The sequence below is a fragment of the Orbicella faveolata genome, unplaced genomic scaffold (genome assembly GCF_042242905.1).
Source record: "Orbicella faveolata isolate gen_17 unplaced genomic scaffold, um_ofav_v1 contig_35, whole genome shotgun sequence".
In the NCBI taxonomy this organism is placed as follows: domain Eukaryota; kingdom Metazoa; phylum Cnidaria; class Anthozoa; order Scleractinia; family Merulinidae; genus Orbicella; species Orbicella faveolata.
Genome location: NW_028301564.1, coordinates 10747493 through 10770000, shown reverse-complemented (window position 1 = coordinate 10770000; position 22508 = coordinate 10747493). Strand labels below are relative to the sequence as shown.

General features: G+C 40.1%; 2 protein-coding genes and 2 pseudogenes across 2 annotated transcripts; 2 read left to right on the top strand and 2 right to left on the bottom strand.

Moving 5' to 3' along the window:
* Positions 1 to 1462: 1462 nt before the first annotated feature.
* LOC149103214 (uncharacterized) lies at positions 1463 to 4079 on the bottom strand (annotated as a pseudogene).
* A 9292-nt stretch (positions 4080 to 13371) lies between these two features.
* Positions 13372 to 14821, top strand: LOC149103213 (alpha-protein kinase 1-like; annotated as a pseudogene).
* A 3836-nt stretch (positions 14822 to 18657) lies between these two features.
* Positions 18658 to 20422, top strand: LOC149103212 (P2X purinoceptor 7-like). Its single transcript, XM_089273541.1, has 3 exons — positions 18658 to 19235; positions 19379 to 19523; positions 20029 to 20422. The coding sequence occupies exons 1-3, from the start codon at positions 19028 to 19030 to the stop codon at positions 20237 to 20239; spliced, it is 564 nt and encodes a 187-aa protein (XP_089129667.1). The 5' UTR covers positions 18658 to 19027; the 3' UTR covers positions 20240 to 20422.
* LOC149103211 (uncharacterized) lies at positions 20015 to 22508 on the bottom strand. The gene has a single exon (XM_089273540.1). It carries the CDS (start codon positions 22163 to 22165, stop codon positions 20255 to 20257), a length of 1911 nt encoding a protein of 636 aa, XP_089129666.1. The 5' UTR covers positions 22166 to 22508; the 3' UTR covers positions 20015 to 20254.

Sequence of the window (22508 nt, the reverse complement as noted above, 5' to 3'; positions counted from 1 at the left end):
TTCATATCATCGCAATTTCGCCATGTCCATATTTATGTGTACCCTGCGCATTTATTTGCAATACCGTATAAGTAATAGCGAAACGCGTCATTCAAATTCTCCTCAATTCTCTTGCCTGTTGATCGTCTAAAACTTTAAGCACAGCTTGAATCATTCCAAAATTCATACAGCTCATCAATTTTGTTACTTTCAATATCATCTTTTTCGGCGATCGAGTACAGTGTGGGGCCCAGTTCTCGGCCGGGCCCAGTCATCGGCCACTTTTAGTTCAGCGTTTATTTTTCGCGCCACAAATGAATCTGAATAAAAAGCAATTGTTTCCAAAGGTAGCTTGATTCCTTGTCTTCCGTTCTGCCGAGTTTTGTTTCGTCCTGCCGTGTTTTTCTGTGAGCACGTCGAGATGACGCGAAGATAGGTGAATTTGGTTTCCCCGAAAACTTCCTTTTCTAACATGAAACAAAGCTCTTTAAGGATAATTTGTGATCGAAATATCAAAACACAAGCCTTATAAGTGATTTAACAACAAAAAATGGTAATAAAGCGTTGTTTATTCTGAGGAATCGCGTGCACTCTTTTGTGGCCGATAACTGGGCCCACGAACGAAGCCTCCATTTTCGTTATTACTCGGGAGAAAACAGCGTTGAGCAGTCGATAGCTCTACATGTGTACACTGAATGCTGAAGCTAGTTATGCGTGAAATTTTAAGTCCTTACGGCTATTCCAAGGTAAGAAATACAAGTTTAGGTTTTTTGTGGCCGAGAACTGGGCCCCATACTGTACAGTTAAACTTGTATAAGCGGACACCTTCGAGAAATCAGGCATTCATATAATTACATGTAGCTTCGATATAAGAAACTTTCGAAAATCTATTCGATGTAGATCATTTCTGCAGTAAGATATTGAGCACTTGCGTCAGAAATTCAAAGAATAACTAACTTGATAGTGCGACTGACTGTCAAATGGCCTTGGGTGTTCGAAACCCGGGTGAGATTTCTATATCAGAAGGTCGGGGATGCTCGTCATCTCGGAAACAAACAAGGATTCTGGTCTCACTTAGTGTGTTGATGACGAAACGTTGCCATTTTTAGCTGTCAGAGTATCCTTTAGGGTGCACTCAAAGAAATAATAAAACAAACGCTCTCATTTAATTTCTGTTTTAATTTTAGACTTGATTTCTGCTTATCTCTCGAGTACAAGAGTCGGGTCTAGTAGTGCGTGCGGGATCCTTTCTTGAACAGTGGCTAGTAATCAAACGTATTCCGTTTTAAGGTGGCTCTATATAGTATTTCACAAAGCTTTGGATATTAAATATGCATAAGTAATTTCTCCCTTGGCAAATGTTTACAACATAGCACTCGGTAGAAGGTCAATAATAAAAAACTACAGCCTTAGGCTACGTATGGAAGACACTTTCAGAACCTAAATGTTGTTGCTATGGCAACTACTGATAAAAATACTTGGCTTGTTTTTTTAACCTACCTGACTTCTAGACGGTGTTTCTAGGTTTCTACACGGTGAATTTTCTTTGTTTTGGGGGAAACACAGAGAACACACAAGGAGTTTCAACTGACAGAGCTACAAGAAAATCTGTACATAATTTTCGGAGGAATTCGCAATTTTCGTTTTTGACGCATATTACATTAATGTATGTATAAAATTTGATGACTTTTGCTTAACAGCGAGAAAAAGAAAAATCCTATCCATGTGCCAATTTTCAAAAAAATTCACCGTCTGGAACGCGCTCAATATGCGTTTTAGATCACCCAAAGACCCCTGTATTTTCGTGACGTCATCAAAATAGAAATTCTTCAAGTTACGGTACTGCGCATGCTCACGTTTCGCTTCCTTCGCACGTGCTAGTTGAAAATTAGTCCAGATGTAGAAGCTTATTTTTCCCCACTATGGCGAAAAGTATACCTAATAAGTGTTGTAATACTTATGGAAATGCGTTTTAACTTGTGGTTTCCTCCACTGCTTTGAAGTGCTCAACGATCTTGGCTAGAATACGGGTTGTTTTTGTCACTCGCGGGGTCTTGCTAGTTGCTGAAGATGGAGGCAGAGACAATACGCCAACAAGCCCTTTTGCTCCGAACTTCTCGAAAACATTCTTAAGATCTCGATATGAAATGCCACTTCCGGCTATTTTTTCAGCAATCTGTTGCTTGATGGGGAATTCCGCGTTTGTTGGATGATTAAGCGTTCCTCGGAACGTCTGCAGGAGTTCGTAGCGACGATTAAGGTATTTCACGTCGTTTTCTGCGTACTGTGTTGTTGACATGTTCTCTGTCAACATGTCCTCTGAAATGTTCAAACGGGAGTCGAAAACTATTCTTCTTAAAGCTCTAACATCCTCCATTTTATCGTGTGCGGGGAAAGGCTCATGGAAAAGTGTCTGATAAATGGATTACTGATTTAATTTAACTGTGGAACCATCCGGTAAGACCAGAGAGGGATGTTTACGTTTGACCAAGTTCTTCATCACAGGGAGAGTGTCAGAAAAGAAAACGTTAAGACAGGAAAGCTTTTCACAAAGTTGATGTCCACCTTGACGAAAAAGAGTTGGGTCATCGAAAACCTGAGAGTTGTGCCCGATTAAAACAGTATAAATATTATTATCGCTTTTCACACGCCTGACAGTTTTCTCCAAGTAGGTTAGAAAATTTTCGAGGGACTTTCCAAGTGACACAGTTTCGACTGGTTGATTGTTTTTGAACAGGGTCCTGACGCCTCTGACTGTTCGGACACTTAAATCATTTACCCTTGTAGCATGAATATCTACATCCCTCAAAGGTAATATATAGTCGTTGAAACAGTGCAAACCTGATTGATCAACTGCTGAAAGCTGGCATATTTCTGCGGTTTTTCCAGACGTGTTTGTTTCAATATCGTAAATGATGAAATTGTAAACAGTGTTTCTGTCATAGGGAGATTTCTCCGCCACTGGTCTGATCGTTTATTCAGGAATGCATGTTTCAAAGTTTTTCAGCTCCTCACTTGAAATTTTCAAATTGATGATGTCAAATTCTTGGATCAGTTTGGTAGAATTGTTTGGATCCAGGTTAAGTCCTATTCCACTTTGGTATGTGTTTCCTTCCTTAGCTTGTTTTTTACCATCAAGATTTAACTTCTGCTTATGTAGTTGAACTCTTCCGCGTTTGAAATTAATGCTGTTTTTTCTTAGTTTGTCTTGGGTAGCCTTGTGATCCATCCTTTCAATGTAGCTGATACAGTGTATACCAGGTTCAATGTTGAGGCTCTCAAGTGTTTGGCTAATGTACTGATGTCCAAGGTTGTTTTTTTGGAAACCTGTTAATTTTATAGCCTTAGAGCTGTGTGTACTTGCCATAAAACTGATAATTCATTTTGACTTTTCTTTAGTGTTGATTTTCTTTGGGCAGAAAAATGGTTCTTCTCACCTGCTTTACAGTGCTGACAACATTTCCATGAACTTCTCAAAACATCCAAGTCCATAATTCTACTTCCATGTGGAATGCAATTTTCCTCCTTTGTTTGTTTCCGATAAAAATTCAAAACTTATACGTTTTAATGGTAATTATTAGGTTGTAACTGTAACAAAAAAGTTGTTGGAATTTTAAAATGAAATGTCAAAGTGTTCAGGTATAATCATGTTGACGAGATAATTTGCTATGAACTATCTGTGGTATAATACAAAAGTTCAAATTGAGAACTATTTCAGAGCAAAGAAAGTCTTGATGAAGCACTTGTCTTAAAACTTTTAGGGAATCGCTTGGTGCCACGTATAGGGAAAACAAGATTTAAACTACACCTGACTTAAACGGGTTTCTCTTTTCTTTGGTGGGGACCAATCTTCGACCATTTCTTGAAACTCTAATTTCCTCTTTGCCCTCCACTCCTTTATCCCACGAGTCCTGTCGTCCGTGTTTCCACTTTGAGTGGGTTTCTTTTGTGAGAACCGACCCTTCTCGTCACGCAATGGTGGTTTTGTTTCCGGTGTCAGTTGCGCCTTTGCAGACACTCCAGCTGTTTTCGGTGTTTCATCGCCCAGGGAACTCAAAGCGAAGCCTCCAACCGTAAAAAGTACACCGTGACCACTCTGTGACTTCTTCGCGTACGATCACGACTGTCTTCTCTCTCTGATGTCGGCGCGATAAGTGCTGCGAATTGGCTTCTCAGTTTAACCACGTCAGGAGAAGACGAAAGAAGTGTAATATTAAACACATTTCTTGGCGTTTGGTGATGAACACTTGTTCGGGATAAAACGGATAGCGGTAAGTGGAACGCGACTCGCGATAAAAGTCTCGCCGCCATGTTTATTCTTGTCTTTTCTTTTCCTTTCCATACTCGCGCGCTCGCGCCATTAGTACCCATGCTTCGCGCGCCAAAAAAACTGTATAGAGCCACCTTAAGTGGGTATTTTTTAGGGATCTAACGAAGTTCAAGCAACTCCCACATTAGTCTCCTTTAAATTCAAATTTTTTGACGAGCATCCCTGACTTTTTCATGACAGTTCCCCTCCCCCCATGCGGTTCAAAATGTCTGACAAGAAGTGACCCAGTGAAGGAGTGAAATCGCTTCACCAATGCAACTTGGAAAATAATGAATTTGCTTAATTGTACCTTGGAAAAGTCAGACAAGGTCTCTGTCAACCATAATGGTTGTAATTGTCGTCGAGTTATGTATTATTTTCAGTTGAGTATTATTCTCTGTCTTTGTTGCGTATCAGTAACGCTTCGATATCATATGTCATATCAAACAAATGTCATACGTTATCGTTTTGCGATAGTTGTTTTACACAAGAAAGCTTATTGCGAAGGTTACTGCGTTTATCTTGCGACTTGTGTATTCAGGCGTTACAGAGTGGACAATCGGTAAGCGTGTATTTACTTCCTTGCCCTTTTCGTTGCATTTCTTGGTCAATTGTTGTATTTTAGATTTCCTCGCGCTCGCGTATTTTAATATATATTCGTGTTATGTAATGGTTATTTTAGTTTTAGTCTTAAGTGTCGCTTGGACTAGGTTTTTTGATTGTATTTTAGTTTGACGGTTTTGGACATCAACTCACGGCTAATACGAATAAATCACGTTCGAATCATACTTAGTCTTTGGTGTTTGAAATCAGTATTTCGAGCGAAGTCCTCGTAGTCTTTTTATCTTTTGTGACATTCCGACGTTGTTACGACGCCTGGAGCTACAATGGTAAGCTGGAATCTTTACCACTTGATTGATTATTTCAGATACCGTGCAAGGAAAAGACATTCAAAAATTTTGTTGTGGATAAAAGATGCTGTAACAGGCAATTTTGAAAGACGTAAAGTCACCAACAAAAGATCTCCATGAGGACGTGTGGTTATTGGATAGTGAATAACCACAATGGTGCAAATAAGAGTAGCATAGTTGATTTTAATTCTACCTTGTATTTACATACAAACGGAGGTCATGTGCAATAGCAGGCATATGATATCCAGGCTCACTGCAAGTTTCCTGTCCAAGCAAGTCAGTCTAAATTTTATTCAGCAGACCTATTTCGAGTGTTTTGAGACATGTCACATTTTGTGGTGTAACATGCCTAGAGGAAAAGGAGTCCACTAAATTTGTGAATGAAGAGCAATAATTGTTGGTTTTCGTTGGAGATAAATTGCCCAAAGAAAAGCTTGAACACCAAGCTAGACCATAAATTGGGATGCTGTTAAACTTACAAGGTTAAAACCAGGCATACATGAGGTATCTACTAAATTAAAGGAAGATACCTGCTGACTTTTCAACATCTAAGTCAAAGATGGCGGAGTGTTTTGTGGTAGGTTTTTCAAAGACATTTGTATGTTACAGTAGCTGTGATGGCTAGCTGCAGATTTTGAAGGGCCTTTTGAGTACCAATGTTGACCACCTATTAATTAACATCTGTGATGATGAGAGCGGGATGGCAATGGATATTCTCTTGAAAATTCGAGTCAAAGCAACTGAACAGATGACCCAAAACTGGATATTTTGCAATCCACGAATCAAGGAGAGTGCAAAATCACATCCAAGTGACATGTATATAGTTATTTCTTGTCCCCAATCCATTTTACACCTGAATACAGTAGTAATGGTGGCTTACATGGGCCGTAACCAATCAGGAACCGAGAAAGACAATAGGCCATTGTTTGGAGAACAATGGACTTTATTGTTCTCCAAATCCAAGATGGCGCCTTGAAAAATTGGATCAATCAGGAGCCGAATTAAGAATTCAAGATGGCGGCGCCCACGAAAGTCGGCCATGTTGGAAAACAGCCCACCAGCCTCGACAGAGGACCTGGGATCGGTCTCACGGGTTTCCATGGCGACACAAATTACGCCAGGGTCACGCAAAAATTGTCATGCAACTTCAAACTCGATACTGACAGTGTCCTGTGGTCTAAACGACAGAGGTCTGTCCGGCAAGTGGCCAGACTGAGAGACTTGGGTCCGAGTCTAGCCTATACAGGGTGTGGCAAAGCATCATGGGACGATGACCTCATCGGGAACCAATCAGAATGAATTAAAGTACTTACAATGGTTGGCTTCCCCAGTGCCCCTCTGTTAAGGAGAGCACTAAACCAAACATCACACAATGTCAAATGTCACGAACTTTAATAGCAAATCTTTTGCGCTAACATTAAAAGATATGACGTCATTGCCATGTTGATCGAGTAAAAAGACCAGTTTCTATCGTCATCACACAATGTTTCAAATGAACTTTAATGTCCAAAACGTTTTCGCTAAAATTACAGAAAGCTGGTCATTGCGTCTCAAATAAGATAACACTATCAAACAAATGGAACAGAAATAATTTGATCTAACGTAAATGCAATCCTTGACGATTAACGAATAATAAGTCAAAAATATATAGGGTAAAAGGTGAGAAGAAAAAAAATACAATTGAAATACTTAAGAGGAAATGAATTGCTAATAGCGGTTTGCAATAAAATCTAAACTTCTTGATCTCGACTGTTCCCTTGAGAAAAGTATCAAAAGGCATTTTGGGCGACCATTGAAGAATTAACATAATTAGTCAGAGATGAAACATGGAATAAATTAAAACCGAAAAGCACATGTTTAGAAGCCGAAATCATGATAGACTGTATCTTAATCCTAGAGAATAAAATCAAAGGAATTTCAAACAAACGTTTCGCGCTTGAAGTAAAGATTTAACTTCATTTACAAACACTGCAAATCGCTCCTAATTCAACAATTATAGTTGTCTAAGCGGGTTTCCAATAGCGACAAAAATAAATCACTTACATCAAACATAGTCCTTTATTCCAAACATAGTCCTTTATTCACACAACTAGCAATCGCTCAACTCCATAGCCACGAAGACAGGAAAGAATGTTACGTTTAGAAAAGAAGACGTGTGCTGAACGTTGTCACAAGTAAATGAATTTTATCAAGACCGATTGACTTATAAACGGGTATTAACAAAACAATAGACAATGTCACGTGGTTAACAACCAATGAGAGGATGGGGGATAGGGGGTACGCGATATCACGTGGTCAAGAATCAATGAGAAGACGGGGGATAAGGGGTTATACCTCACAGTAATGTCACTAAATTGTTTCAAGCAATGCAAATAATCTGAGTCCTTACAACGTTTATTGAATAATAACTCCAAAGAAAGAATTGATTATAATTTTCACTCTTAAAGTCTTGACCGTCGGTATTCCACAAAGTGTTGGGAACTAAACTCGTTTCCAGTTTCTCAGATTCTTGGTCCCACCTCCTCCTCAAACTCGTTTCCAGTTTCTCAGGTTCTTGGTCCCACCCCTTGCTCCTCCTCCTCCCCAACCTCCTCCTCCACCTCCTCCTCCTGCTCCTCCTCCACCTCCTCACCTCCTCCTCCTCCTCCTCCTGCTCCTCCTGCACCTCCTCACCTCATCCTCCTCCTCCTCCACCTCATCACCTCATCCTCCTCCTCCACCTCCTCCTCGTCCTCCTCCACTTCCTGCTTCTCCTCCTCCTCCTTCTCCACCTCTTCCTCCTCCTCCTCCTTCACCTTCTCCACCTCCTCCACCTCCCCTTCCTGCTCCTCCCCCCTTTCCTCCACCTTCTCCTCTATCTCCTCCTCCTCCTCCACCTCCCCCGCCCCCTCCTCCTCCCTTTCCTCCACCTCCTCCTCCACCTCCACCCCCTCACCTCCTCCTCCTCACCACATCCTCCTCCTCCTCACCTCATCCTCCTCCTCCACCTCCTCCTCCTCCTCCAACTCCTCCTACACCTCCTCCTCCTTTTTCTCCACCTCTTCCTCCTCCTCCTTCACCTCCTCCTCCTACACCTGCTTCTCCTCCTCCTTCTCCTCTTCCTCGACCTCCTCCTCCTCCTCCACCTCCTCCTTCTCCTTAAACCGATAATTATTGGTGATTTAGTTGATCGTTACGATCATGGAAAAAAGCGAAAATAAAGGACTTGAGGAGGAGGAGGAGGAGGAGGAAGTGGAGGAGGAGAAGTAGGAGGTGAAGAAGGAGGTTAAGGAGGAGGAGGTGGAAAAGGAGGAGGAGGAGGTAAGGAGGTGGAGGTGGAGGAGGAGGAGGAGGTGGAGGAGGAGGTTGGGGAGGAGGAGGAGCAAGAGGTGGGACCAAGAACCTGAGAAACTAGAAACGAGTTTGAGGAAGAGGTGGGACCAAGAATCTGAGAAACTGGAAACGAGTTTAGTTCCCAACACTCTGTGGAATACCGACGGTCAAGACTTTAAGAGTGAAAATTATAATCAATTCTTTCTTTGGAGTTATTATTCAATAAACGTTGTAAGGACTCAGATTATTTGTATTGCTTGAAACAATTTAATGACATTACTGTGAGGTATAACCCCTTATCCCCCGTCTTCTCATTGATTCTTGACCACGTGATATCGCGTACCCCCTATTCCCCATCCTCTCATTGGTTGTTAACCACGTGACATTGTCTATTGTTTTGTTAATACCCGTTTATAAGTCAATCGGTCTTGATAAAATTCATTTTACTTGTGACAACGTTCAGCACACGTCTTCTTTTCTAAACGTAACATTCTTTCCTGTCTTCGTGGCTATGGAGTTGAGCGATTGCTAGTTGTGTGAATAAAGGACTATGTTTGGAATAAAGGACTATGTTTGATGTAAGTGATTTATTTTTGTCGCTATTGGAAACCCGCTTAGACAACTATAATTGTTGAATTAGGAGCGATTTGCAGTGTTTGTAAATGAAGTTAAATCTTTACTTCAAGCGCGAAACGTTTGTTTGAAATTCCTTTGATTTTATTCTCTAGGATTAAGATACAGTCTATCATGATTTCGGCTTCTAAACATGTGCTTTTCGGTTTTAATTTATTCCATGTTTCATCTCTGACTAATTATGTTAATTCTTCAATGGTCGCCCAAAATGCCTTTTGATACTTTTCTCAAGGGAACAGTCGAGATCAAGAAGTTTAGATTTTATTGCAAACCGCTATTAGCAATTCATTTCCTCTTAAGTATTTCAATTGTATTTTTTTTCTTCTCACCTTTTACCCTATATATTTTTGACTTATTATTCGTTAATCGTCAAGGATTGCATTTACGTTAGATCAAATTATTTCTGTTCCATTTGTTTGATAGTGTTATCTTATTTGAGACGCAATGACCAGCTTTCTGTAATTTTAGCGAAAACGTTTTGGACATTAAAGTTCATTTGAAACATTGTGTGATGACGATAGAAACTGGTCTTTTTACTCGATCAACATGGCAATGACGTCATATCTTTTAATGTTAGCGCAAAAGATTTGCTATTAAAGTTCGTGACATTTGACATTGTGTGATGTTTGGTTTAGTGCTCTCCTTAACAGAGGGGCACTGGGGAAGCCAACCATTGTAAGTACTTTAATTCATTCTGATTGGTTCCCGATGAGGTCATCGTCCCATGATGCTTTGCCACACCCTGTATAGGCTAGACTCGGACCCAAGTCTCTCAGTCTGGCCACTTGCCGGACGGACCTCTGTCGTTTAGGACCACAGGACACTGTCAGTATCGAGTTTGAAGTTGCATGACAATTTTTGCGTGACCCTGGCGTGATTTGTGTCGCTATGGAAACCCGTGAGACCGATCCCAGGTCCTCTGTCGAGGCTGGTGGGCTGTTTTCCAACATGGCCGACTTTCGTGGGCGCCGCCATCTTGAATTCTTAATTCGGCTCCTGATTGATCCAATTTTTCAAGGCGCCATCTTGGATTTGGAGAACAATAAAGTCCATTGTTCTCCAAACAATAGCCTATTATCTTTCTCGGTTCCTGATTGGTTACGGCCCATGTAAGCCACCATTACTACTGAAAACATAAGTTGAGGGAACTTGTGAGTTGAATCTTCTGCTGCATAATTTATATTGAAACTGTGAGAATGCCACAAAATATAGCTCTGTAAACATCTGAAAGAAATGTCTCATGTGATTCTTCTCGCTGAATTTATACTCAAAATTAATAGGAAAATGCTTAGCTAGATATTTCTTGTTGATTCCAGCTTGGTTTAAAACGGAAAAACTGCTTTTGTCTTTTAGTAGATGATCATGAAAATAATGGCCATGTATCTCCCTTGTATCTTCAAATTGCGAAGCAAACTTGCCCAGTGATGGATTGCAGAAACATTGTGCTATGCATGAAAGCCCACTTAAAATGTGTACGAATTACACAGGAAAAAACTCACCATTTTTCTGTTCCCCAGAGAAAAGATCTGAAGGTAGGTGAAGTTTCATGGGAGGTACGCTTTGAGTCCCGATATACTAAAAGGGTTTAATTTTTTGTGTCACATGAGTAAAACGTTTTTTCCGATAATTTTGCTCAGGAAAAGTGAATTATTTCCTCGAGGCATGGAACCACGTTTCTATGATAACCCCTGTTAAGAAATTTGGCCGAGTGAGACTAAGTACTGGTTTCCTGGAAAAGAAACATGGTGGACTTCCATGAGCGGAAAGTGTTTGTAAAGTTTTCTAAAGATTTTGCACATCTCACATTCAATCGTCTAAAGTAAAGTTCTAGTTCAAGCACTAAATCTAAATTCTAGACATTTTGAGGGAGCGGGGATAAATATTCCACTGTAAACCTGTGAGCGGGAACTCCACTACGAAGTAATGTGGGTGTTTAATTCCATGTGAGCCAGATTGCAGTCATCACTCATCACAATGTAATATTTCATTCCAGCATTTGTGTGGTGTGTGTGTGTGTGTGTGTGTGTGTGTGTGTGTGTGTGTGTGTGTGCGCGCGCGCAGTGGTGTAATATCAACGGCATAAACTGAAGTATTTCTGTATTTCTGGACCCCATGATGGTAAGGGTTACCTTTTTGAACAGCTTCGGGACCCTTTTGTTTGCACTTAACTGACAGAGTTATAGCACATTGTATAGTGAGCACAGTAGGTACAGCGCTTTTCCATTACGTTAAGGTTGAGGATTTGGCCTCTCTCCTAATAGCTTATTACTACAAGAGGTCTGCTTCAGTTTCAAGAAAAGCATCTGGCATTGTTTATTACAGTGAATACTGGATAGGTCCTTCGGCAGAATTGAGAATCATCACATGTCTCTGGTCTATATTTGAATCTAATAATTTATGTTTTTGTCTCTTCATAATCACCCTCAGACTTTTGTTTTGATCTTCTAGACTTTACGGCTTAAATAATGGGCCCAGTAGAGTATTTGTGATGGAGATTGTGCAGGAAATTTGACTTTACTTATTTTGCTGCCCTTTTTGTAGTTTCTGGCACTAAGTTTTTTTGCCACCTCTGAAACAGTTTTCAAACAGTTCATGCTCCTCTCTTGCACCAAGAATTTCCATTTGAGACAAGAACTATTAAACACTGCATTCATCTGAATTTACTTTAACCTTCCTTATTGTCTTACTTAGCTACCATTTCATTACAGAAACTAACCACTGATAGGCAACAATCTAGGCCAAATTTGATGTATTAAAATCCTTACTCACCTCTTTGCCTTATAAGAGGAATAAATCAAATATCTTTTCGGCTTAATACAACTTCTTGTTATTCTCCAAAGCCTTGGAGCAAAGTATCAGCATTGGCCTATTTCAACATTGTGGAGGTTCTGTTGACTCAAGTTTGCCCAAGTAAAAGTCAGTTGTCTGGATGAATGACCATTTTTTCTGTCTACCTCATTACTAGCTAGCACACACACACAAGTCTATTTCACATCTCCCTTTGCAGGTGGATGTATGGCAGCCCTATTCTAATATCCAGAAGTATGACACAGTTTTCTTCCACCACCCAAATAAAACTGATGCTTATCACTAGTACAAATTATGCCAAAGCATGTAAGCAGAAGCTGCTTTCTTTAGTTCAGAGGTCAAGAAATTGTAAATAGCTTGTTAATAAAATATCTCAACCTAGTTAAAGTTCACACTGAGTCTGCGCCCAGCAATTCCATTTTGGGCATTCCCATGCAAAAGCAGGAATGCTTCACATTTGAGAGTTCAAACTGGTACTGAACAGCAAGGAATAGAGGTTTCCAACACCTTTACTATCACTGTATTATTGAAACATGCAAATCTAGGTCGCTCTTTTCAGAGTTGTTGAGTGATCTGAGACTGCCTTCAAGTTTCATGATTTAAATCACTCATAGTAAGTCTTCACACTCAACTTATTACAGGAAAATCATGAAGTAAATTTGGTGTTTCAACAGTAAGTCAAGACAGACAAATCTTCAGACATTTAATTATATCTCAAGTTTGAAAATATAATTCTGAACAGTTGGGAAACATTTCAGAGACTTACATTCTGATTCAGAGGCTTTGTGATATATGATGGCAGACATGAAACAGATCGACGTGAAATTCACCATGCTCAGCAGGAAAATATCAGCCTGAAACTTGTCGCTAATCTGATACAAAGTCCCTTTGTCCTGTATGGTGGCCCATCATTATCACACGTCTTTTTAGCCTCAAAACAAAGATCGACTTCATTTTCTAATGGAATAATCAACTCTATTCGTGTTTTCATTTTATTTTATCTTCGATTTACCTTACAATTTCTATTTTGAATTGTCTTTTAAAAGCCAGATTGATTTCAAAAGGTTTTTCAATTTTAAATCAAATACGATTCTAACTGTAAATTTTAAAAAAGTCTATTGGGAACGGACCAGCGCTAACACCATTAAAAAAAAACAGTGAACTGCCCAGCGTTACCACTCCACGCAGTAAGGCCCGGGACTGCGGCATGCTCTTGTCAAGGCTAGAGCGCGCATCCTACAGAGTATCAATAGACACCGAGCTGTTTGGTTGTGATTAAACGAAGCTGATATGAAAAGGAGAAGACTGGCAGCAGAGAAGGAGTCTTTAGAAGAGTTTGAAAAATGTGTTGGAAATAAGGGAAACAATCCAAAGAAACCAAGCGTGGGGAACGTTGCGAGTGATATCCTTGTTCAGAGTATGTAGTCTACTGCTTTAGGACGATTAGCAAAATACGAGCCATTGGACACCAGAGACTTCGTTCCATTTGAAGATTACGAAGAACTCAATTTAGAAAACATCAAGGAAACCTGTGAAAGATTTTACAACGCTCCAGCTGGATCATGTGATATTCTCGCATCAGACAGAGGTCCATCGTGTTCTAAGTTCGAACAGATCAAAGGTCGCAAAGTATTCTTCATCCGATTTCTTGAGCCAAAAGAGAATGTCGATCACACATTTCAGGCTCCAGAGGTGTCATTTGAACATACACCTGCTCGTCCCAAGTCAGCACCAGCTTCACCATCACGGGTTAAACATGTAACTACACCAACAGTCGTGCCCAAATCAGTGTCGATCGCACAACTTTTGAGAGCCGGAACACTGGTGAAGCCATTGAAAACTACCACTCTACAACAACAACATTTTGATGAAGAAAAGAACAAATGGGTTCCAGCTTGTTTGATTAACTTACAAATACAGGAGGAGCCCTTCTCCAGTGGGGCCTTTAGAGATGCCTTTAGAGCGACCAGCAGTGACGCTGGTTTGTCCGGTGGATGTTTGGTGAAAAAATACCAGCCTACATCAGTGAAAACCATTATCAACATCTTGAAATCTACAGTGGAAGATCATACTTGTAAACAAGTACAAATACACATGCACCGTCGCCAGAAACATTACACAGAGATTTTCATCGAGAGTACCCCCCTCTTTTTGCGATATCTTCAGTTACTTTTTTTTTGGAAAGGCTTTATTACCACACAAGATAGTTACACCAGTTTTACAAGAAAAAAAATTGTAAAGTGAAAAAAAAAAAAAGAAAGGATCACGCCCATACATACACCAAAGCAATATAATAGCAAAGTGTAAAGCTAAGTGTGTTACAATTACGTGGATGATATGTGTTGAATTTACATTACATCGATTAAAAGAAAAAGAGGATAAAAGAAATATAAATTTAACATGAAAGTGTAAACGTGAAACGGAAGCAAATAAAACAGAAAAGAAAACGGGTTAGGTGAAATTCTTCCACTTGTTATTGAACTCTTCCAGTCACGGTAAGGTGTTTCACTCTGTTTTAGATGAACTCCCGGTAACAATGGAAGAATTCGTACCTGGCGAATTTCAAAGATACATGAACAACAATGGAACCTGTTATGCAACGCTGACGGAGGACCACCAAGAAGTGTACGCTAAAGCGGAATGCCTTGTGCATTTCAGCTACACATTTTCGGAGAAAAAAATAATGTTGGTTGATCTTCAAAGTTCAATGTTCAAACTGTATGATCCTGAAATTGCTACCTCTGAATTTACATCGGATACAGACAAATCGTATTTTTGCGCCAGGAACCTTTCTCACGTAAGCATTGATACTTTCTTCAAAGAGCATGAATACAACAAGTACTGTGAACTGATGGGACTTAAAGATTAATGTTCATCTAAAATTAGGACTTTTTGTACGGTAAATGATACTTTGAAGACAAACTGCATAAGCAAGCTCTATTAAATTTCTTCCCCACAACCGGCACTTGTGTTAATGTAGTTTCGTTTTGATAAATTGAGTTGTAAAATTAGTCGTTTGTTGTATTCGATCGGTGGATGTGTCACGACAAAATTTCATATTCTAAAAAAATTGTCACAGTTGCTCATCGCATTGGTTTATTAGGAACCAAATATGTTACTGCTGTTGCTGTTTCAGTTCCGAAGCTTATTGTCGAAAATATTAAACATATTATTTACCGAAGAAAGTAAAAGTTAGTGATTCAGAGCTTGTCTAATTTTAATTTAATTACGGAAAATGTCAAAACGCCATAATGGCGCCGCTTTACATAATCAGGAAATTTAGAAAGTCATAATGTAAACGAGATATGAAACCAAGGTTTCATCCCCGAGTGAAACTGGCTTCCGGGCAGGTTTTCTCATGCAAACACCCCCATTATATTAATGTCAATATTTGTGATAAATTAACTAACAAAGTTTCTCTTGAGAAATCTAAAAGAACCTGACTCAACTTTTTCAGGACTTGAAAGTAGTTGTGCAGACTTAAGTTTAACTCTTAGGTCCATGAAATCAAACGCATCCCCATCCCCATCACCTGACACTTCAGCAACTTCTGTAAGCTGATCTTTGCTCAACATTATCCCCATATTCTTTCCTCCGTATCGCTCAGGGAAGGAAAAAATGTGTTCTGGAACACCTGTTGGGATCTCCACTTTATATTGTCCACGGATTTTGTACGAATTCCAGTACTTGACAAAGATATCGCACTCTCTTTGGACAACTTCTTCAAGAAACTTCAACAAAAGAGCCTGTTTCGTTTAGTACTGTCTTTGGGTAGAAAACCTTTTTCTTGCAGAATAAAATATTAAATGGTCTGAAACTGACCGTGAAATCCAATTACTGCCGAACTTGTCGATTTACAGTTCGTTGCTATGAATTTAAATCCAAAATAGCAAAATAGTTTTAAAAATACAGTATATTTGGGAATGCTCTTTTTTTCTGTTTCTGGCTCTTCGTCTATAAAGTTTGAAGGAAGTATGCAATTTTTTCTCAGCCTGGCCCTGAGAAAGCAACGAAATTAAAGATAATCTCTCAATTGGTTTCCTGTTTTCACTGGTTGCCTAGCACATGACCAATTTGTTTCACACTGGTTCGAGTTTCAAGTTTTATTTTTCTATAAACAGCAGACAAAAATTTATAATCTGCTCGCATTAAACTGAAAACAATATCATGCTCAGTTTCATAATACTCCTGAACACTGAACAGCTTTATTCTGTGCTATTAATTTGCTATCAAAATGATGGAAAGAAGCAGCCTCACACACCACGCAACTCTCTTTACGGTATAAAGAATGCAGAACTCTGCTCACGTGCTTTGTTTAAGACACATTTTTTCATTCATGGTAATTAAGAAAAGCAGAGAATTTAAAAACTCTGGCAAGTTTGTTTTTGCTAGACACCTTTTGAAGCCGGTAATTATAGAATACTGAATATAAATTTTCGTGAAACTATCTTTTTATGTAAACAGTAGGAAAACTGATTTACAGTACCGCTCAAATATAAGTTACCACTGTCTCGCAAGACGCGTCTCATTTCTCTCGAGATGAGTCTCGTTTCTCTTGAGACGAGTCTCGTTTCTCTCGAGACACATCTTGTTTCATTTGAGTCTTTTCTCGTTTCTTGCGAGTGCACTGTAAGTTCCGGTGGTTTGCATTGTAGTAACACACAATGCCTGTGTTTGAATACAATGATGCAAGTGTTGAATATTACAAACTTGCATTTGCGAATTGCTTTGAAGTTGATCACATGTGGCGAGATTAAGACAAGATCATCGTCCTATATTGTTTATTTACAGTGGCCAAACTTAAAATTGTACAGCAAAACTTCTTAAACATTAGTATCACTATACATGTAACCCTATGAGCGATCAGCTTGCGTTTATTCTGCCCAGTTGTCATACCTTGATGCCCACCTGCTAAAAAACTTATTGAAACCACTGAAGACATCTAATTAAATATGTACACGTTAGATTCAAATGGCCATTTCTGCAGGGGCTAGCTTGAGGGGAATAAAATATTTTGGGCTACATTTTTCCACATTCATTCACTCACCAAACCAACATTTGTGCCAAGTTTGAGCGAAATCAGTGATTTGCGCACCCTGCCTATCACCTCCTGCATAAAACCAGGACGTACAAATTAATTATAGACTCCCTTTTACAAAAACAAAAATTAAGCCGAACTGCTTTTAGCACCAGTCAAGATTCTGTATCAAAAAATATGACATTCCCCATGCTATATTTTTTATGTTATCCCTTATCATTATTGCAGTTCCCGCTTTGAATTTACATAGTTAAGTCCTGGCTAAAAAATATCTGTGCTTTTCACTGTGATTTCATTATTTGCATTATGTTATACAATCACATAGTTTCAGTTCTGTTATAAAGTGACAATCAGACAGTCTGAATCTGAACAGTTTTTATTCAATTAAGCTATGTTTTGTACATAATTGGATCAGCGTGTCACCTGACAGGGCCGGAAAGAAATAGGTTATATTAGCATTGTTTTCACAAGTGATGTTCCAAGTCCCTAAGCCGGTGACAGCTGGGCATTTTATGAAAACAGTTGGTCATCCATCTAGGTTAAATTTAAGTGAGTTGGTACACCTCAGTGGAATTCTCATTAAATTTAAGCCACCAAACAAGGTAGCTGACAGCTGACAGCTGACAATTAATTTTGGCCAATAAGGAGCCGCTTGCAGTCAATCATTTGATAAGGCCATGAAATCGGAAAAAGAACATGCATTCTATTTTTCATTCCTCAACGAGTTTGCAAGCGCACATAAAGCCTCTGTACAGCAAAATCAACCTTTCAACAAAAGTGTTTCTTCTTCATGCGCAGACCGTAGCACTGTCCCACTGTTCGTCTTGTCATCGCATCTTTGACGTGAAAAAACTTTGGGGATTTAAATTTTACCGAAATTGTGAAATAAACTCACCATTCTTTCTTTCCATGCGAGGTGTAACACAGACTATAACTTTCAAATCGTACAATGGATTCCCAATCAACACTGCAATTTACAGTTCGTCTTTTTAAGTTAAGCTTACATTATTACCCGACAAAACAAAGTTGCGGCCAGTTCGTATCGCATGGGCGAGCCAAGCTATACAATACATCATTGCTTTCCGTGCATTGTTACCTAATTTTTGCACAAGTTCCATTTACAAGTTAAAATGAAAACTGCCTTGGGTTTACTACGCATAATTCGCAAGGTAAAATATCGTCGTTGCGGCATTTGACCCATCTAGCTTGCAAGTTGAGATACGTCGCAAACACTTGTCACCATTAAACCCTCAGCTTTAACAATACTTTCACCATCAAGCAAAGTAAACAATCTAAAACAAAGAGTAGATAAAGGCTGCTTACCTGCTAAAGCTCCCATAACTCAGCTGTTTTCCCCACTCCCCGGGTTGACACACATTCCGCCAAACATTCCGCGCAATTTGGAAGACCATGTGATGAGCCAATTTCCCATGATTCCCTTCCCCTAAGAGGTGGGGGGGGTGGTAGTTCCACCGGGGGCCGTCACATCAAAAATACGGAAAAACTTTGCGCGGATAGCTTTTTTACCTTTTTCCCCCACTTTTCATTGGGGACTACATATTTTGAAAAGTCAAAGCATTTTAACGTTAAGTGTTATGACCAAGGGGCTCCGATTACCCGAGTTAATTGTCAAGTTTCAATGGCGCGAAATGAATTAAAAGTTAAAGGAGAACGGAAGGCTACAGGGTATAATTTTTGAAATGATCTGAAATTGTAGAAAGAACGTAAATTACAAAGAATCGATTGAAAAAAGTTCATATTTCAGTGCAAATCAAATAGAAAACGAAGAGAACTCGCCAGAATTGAACATCCGCCATTTTGTTAGCATTCTCTTCCGGTTACTTCCAAATAAGGATTACCGTCCGCCATCTCGTGACGTCAAAGCGCTCATGCTTTCTTTCCTACTTTGCGTGCTCGCCTCCGCGTGCTATGTTTTGGTGTTCTCGCCCTTCATTAGTCGTGATTAGTCGCGGATTTTCGCAGCTATATTGTGTATAGTTTGGAACAACAGAACGCTTGATAATACAGTTACAAAATATGGCTGAGTTTGAACCCTATTCCTTCGAACCCATGCGAAATTTCTCGGATTCCGATGGAGAAAATACAGCTGACGGCCAGAACGAGCTTGCAAGGAGGGGAAATACCTCTTGGTGTAATTGCGAGCTTTGTGAAAACTGGGAAAATCAGCAGGAGAGAGAGTGTGTTTGCTGCCATGAGATCGAAGAAGCCATGACAAAAATATCAGGTGAAATATTGTTGATTAGAAGGATAATAAATTTCATGAAACGATTCATTCACTGTTTTGATTTAGTCCTTGTATTTTCGCTTATGAAAACCCAGCCATTTGTTTTCCATTTGCCATTGCTGCTTTTTTATTATATGACTTAGATTTAGAGGACGATCCCCCTATTCGCTGTATAAGTCGTCATCCTGATTTCGAAACTGTATGTTTGCGAAGAGAAGTGTTGGAGACGGCCATTGTTGGTTTGAGTCAGGCGCGTGGCATACGAGCGCCACGGGAACTTGCTAATGTGTACGTACCACATCTCCAACATTGTTAATCGTTTTGCTCTTTTCCTGGGATAATGTAGATTAGATCAATTTGCCACAGGCACTCTGTATGTCACAAATTCTGTAAGGACGTTAAAACGTTTAATTGTCATTATAATACAAAATTCAGTTTGAGATACTTGATTAGCCCTATCAATACTGCAACACAATTTTGAAAGATATAAGTAGCTAAACTACACGAATCGTTTTAGTAACTGTAGACTTAGTGAAAGAATTATTCGTTCATTGAACTCAGTCGACTACATTTTACACACACGGCCATTGCCTAAATTTCCTGTAGGTTCTACGAAATGAAATTAATAAACTGAAGCGACTGACAGTTCTGTGTAGCTACACCCCGATCAGCGGGTGATAGCAAATTGTCACGGCAATTGCAATGACCTTTCAGCCTTCCTTTCCATCATAACTTGAGCAAATTTGAAAAGATTTTGCGATACACGTTTCATTCGTATGTTTTCTTTTTGCAGCAATTATCGTTACGCAGCTTACCGCCAGTTTACTTGGTGGGTACATGACAGACTGGGGAGATACGTGAGAAAAGTAATCCCTGCTTGTGTAGTGAAAGCAATACGAGCCGTGTATCCAAACGCAGATGGGAATTACACGGGCTTTCGCACCCCTGATGAAAGTTACTCAGAAGTGGAATTATCCTGGATACAGGAGATTGTTAGAAATTAAATATAAATCATTCAGTTAGTTCCCTGTATTAAAACGAGATCTGTGCTTCTCTAGCAAGTCGTTCTTGGGTGGCCTGGGGGTTGGAGCGATGTTCGCGGCGGCGGGTTTGGGAGGTAGCAGGGGAACTTCAATGTCACCTTTCTTGAATGCAAGGAGAGAAACCATTAAATCATTTAAAAATGCGTACGATTTTTCCTCGTATTGCGGCTTTGCAATCCACCCAACACTTCCCTTGGGGGAGACAAATTTGTGTTTCTTTGCACCCTCCTTGGTTTGGCCTTGGCTCCTTCTTACGTTGTGGTTGTGGTCAAGAACAGCTAACTGGGTGCGAGCCCTCATGCCATCATATGAGTAGTGCTGCACTTTTTGGCAGTACTTCTTTGCCATGAGGCCATGGTACATTTCTAAAACGCCAGTGTGGATAAACTCGGCTAGCATGCCGATGTCCTTTAGAAGCGACTTGTTCAAAACTACCTCCTTCAGGGTGTCATGAGCAGGGCTTCCAACCTTTAACCAGTCTTTCCTTCTCTCTGTTTCTCTTGGGATGGGTGGGTGTGCACACTGGTGGAAATGCTGACATCCGTCCCAGTGGTGGATATTAGCCGTGTGGTAAACGATGGATTTCCATCGTTCCGCACAGTCGGTAGCATTGCCCTGCGAGGTTTTTGCACACCACCAGAGGTGAGTTATGATGGAGTGTATCCAGGGTTTCAATGCCGCACATGGCTTTGATTGAGCCTTTTTGGATAGCTTCTTCTGAACAGACTTTGCTAAATGCCAAACATCGAAGTTGTGTTTGATGTGCGGCCTCTCTTTTTTCATGTGCGCTCTGACTTGCACGTGCCTATCCGTAGCAAGCTTTGCAATACCCACTTGTTCCCGTTGTAGGTGATCTAGGCAACGTTTTAGGCCCTCCAGCTCCATCGCATTTGAATTTTTGACCTCTGTTACCTGGACCAGAGAGAAGTCAAGAACTTTAGATGAAGCTGTGTTCACAATGCTGTACGTGCCGTATTTAGCCGAGTGGCCTGGGCTGTCACAGCGACCATCACCTCCTGCTACAACCTCGGTGTTTCTCACTTCGTTAAGAATATCCACTTGATGCTCAGCAAATTTTTTGTTAACAATGGGGAAGAGGTACTTTTTCTGAGTAGAACTAAAATTTCTCTGGCTAAAAAATTGGACGTTGGTTGCCTTTGTAAAATTAGCAATATTGCTGTAATCGTTGCCGGTAAATAGAATTCCAGCGCTGAACAGCAAATTTCCAGCGGCCATTGAACTTACAAACGGCTGTGTTTGCCATCGTAATGGTTGATCACAGCAACCAAGGCATTCAATAGTCGCAAGAGACCCCTTGGTTTTTAATGATGCTTTTTCCAAGTTCCGTCCACAGTTTGGACAGTGCACGTGACGAGAAAAAAGCTCTTTTAGTTTGCTTTCAAATACCAAGAACTTTCGCTCTTGGTGAAGATCACCGCAATCTTCATTTAGCCAGTTCGTGGACTCCTTTTCCTCGTCATCGTCAGGAATTTCAGTTTTTATATCGAAATCCTCGTCTTCGGAGTCGAAACTTTCACTAAATTCGCTAACTTCATAATCACTTAGGTCCGACATGTCCGATTCTTCATGATCCGAAACATCGGATGGAATCCACTCATCTTCAATTTCCTCTTCTTGGCAGTCAATTTGAGGAAAATCCGATGTGTCAATTTCGGAGAAATCCAACGTCCTCTTGCATTCTGGAAAATCTTTGCCAGAAACCCTAGGGACTTGCTCAGCGGGCACAACAGGGGAATCACTTAAGAGAGCGGCATAGCTGTGGTCATTCGCTACAGCGTGACGAACGTCTGCTAAGGGAATGGATTTAAATTTATGAGGTGAATGCACAACAAAAGGTAAATCTGTTTGACAGGCTTGGTCCACCATTGTTATTTCAGTGTCAGTAGAGGCATCCACCAAAACTATCTTTGAAATAGGTAGTTTTCTCCTCTTCCTTTGTGGTTTTTCTTTGTCACCGAAAGTCTGACTGACATTGTAATCAGGAACCGCAGAAGTCGTGACATTTGCATCTTGAAAAGGCTGCGCGACTTTCGCTCTGGATTGGCCCGACTCTTGCGAATTACTATCACAAGCATCCAGTATTTGATTGAGGGCCTAAAATAGCAAATACAATTTTGTGAACGAAGGATAATTTGTTTAAAGCTTGCTTGCCAGAAAAGTAACACGGCGGCCAAAAGGTCACGTCAGGTCATATCAGTAGAGTCAGTTT

Coding starts and splice junctions, on each gene's coding strand:
- LOC149103212 (XM_089273541.1), top strand. CDS start 19,028: ATGGCTGAGTTTGAACCCTATTCCTTCGAACCCATGCGAAATTTCTCG. Junction 19,236..19,378: donor AGCCATGACAAAAATATCAG/GTGAAATATTGT, acceptor TATATGACTTAG/ATTTAGAGGACGATCCCCCT. Junction 19,524..20,028: donor CCACGGGAACTTGCTAATGT/GTACGTACCACA, acceptor TTCTTTTTGCAG/CAATTATCGTTACGCAGCTT.
- LOC149103211 (XM_089273540.1), bottom strand. CDS start 22,165: ATGGTGGACCAAGCCTGTCAAACAGATTTACCTTTTGTTGTGCATTCA.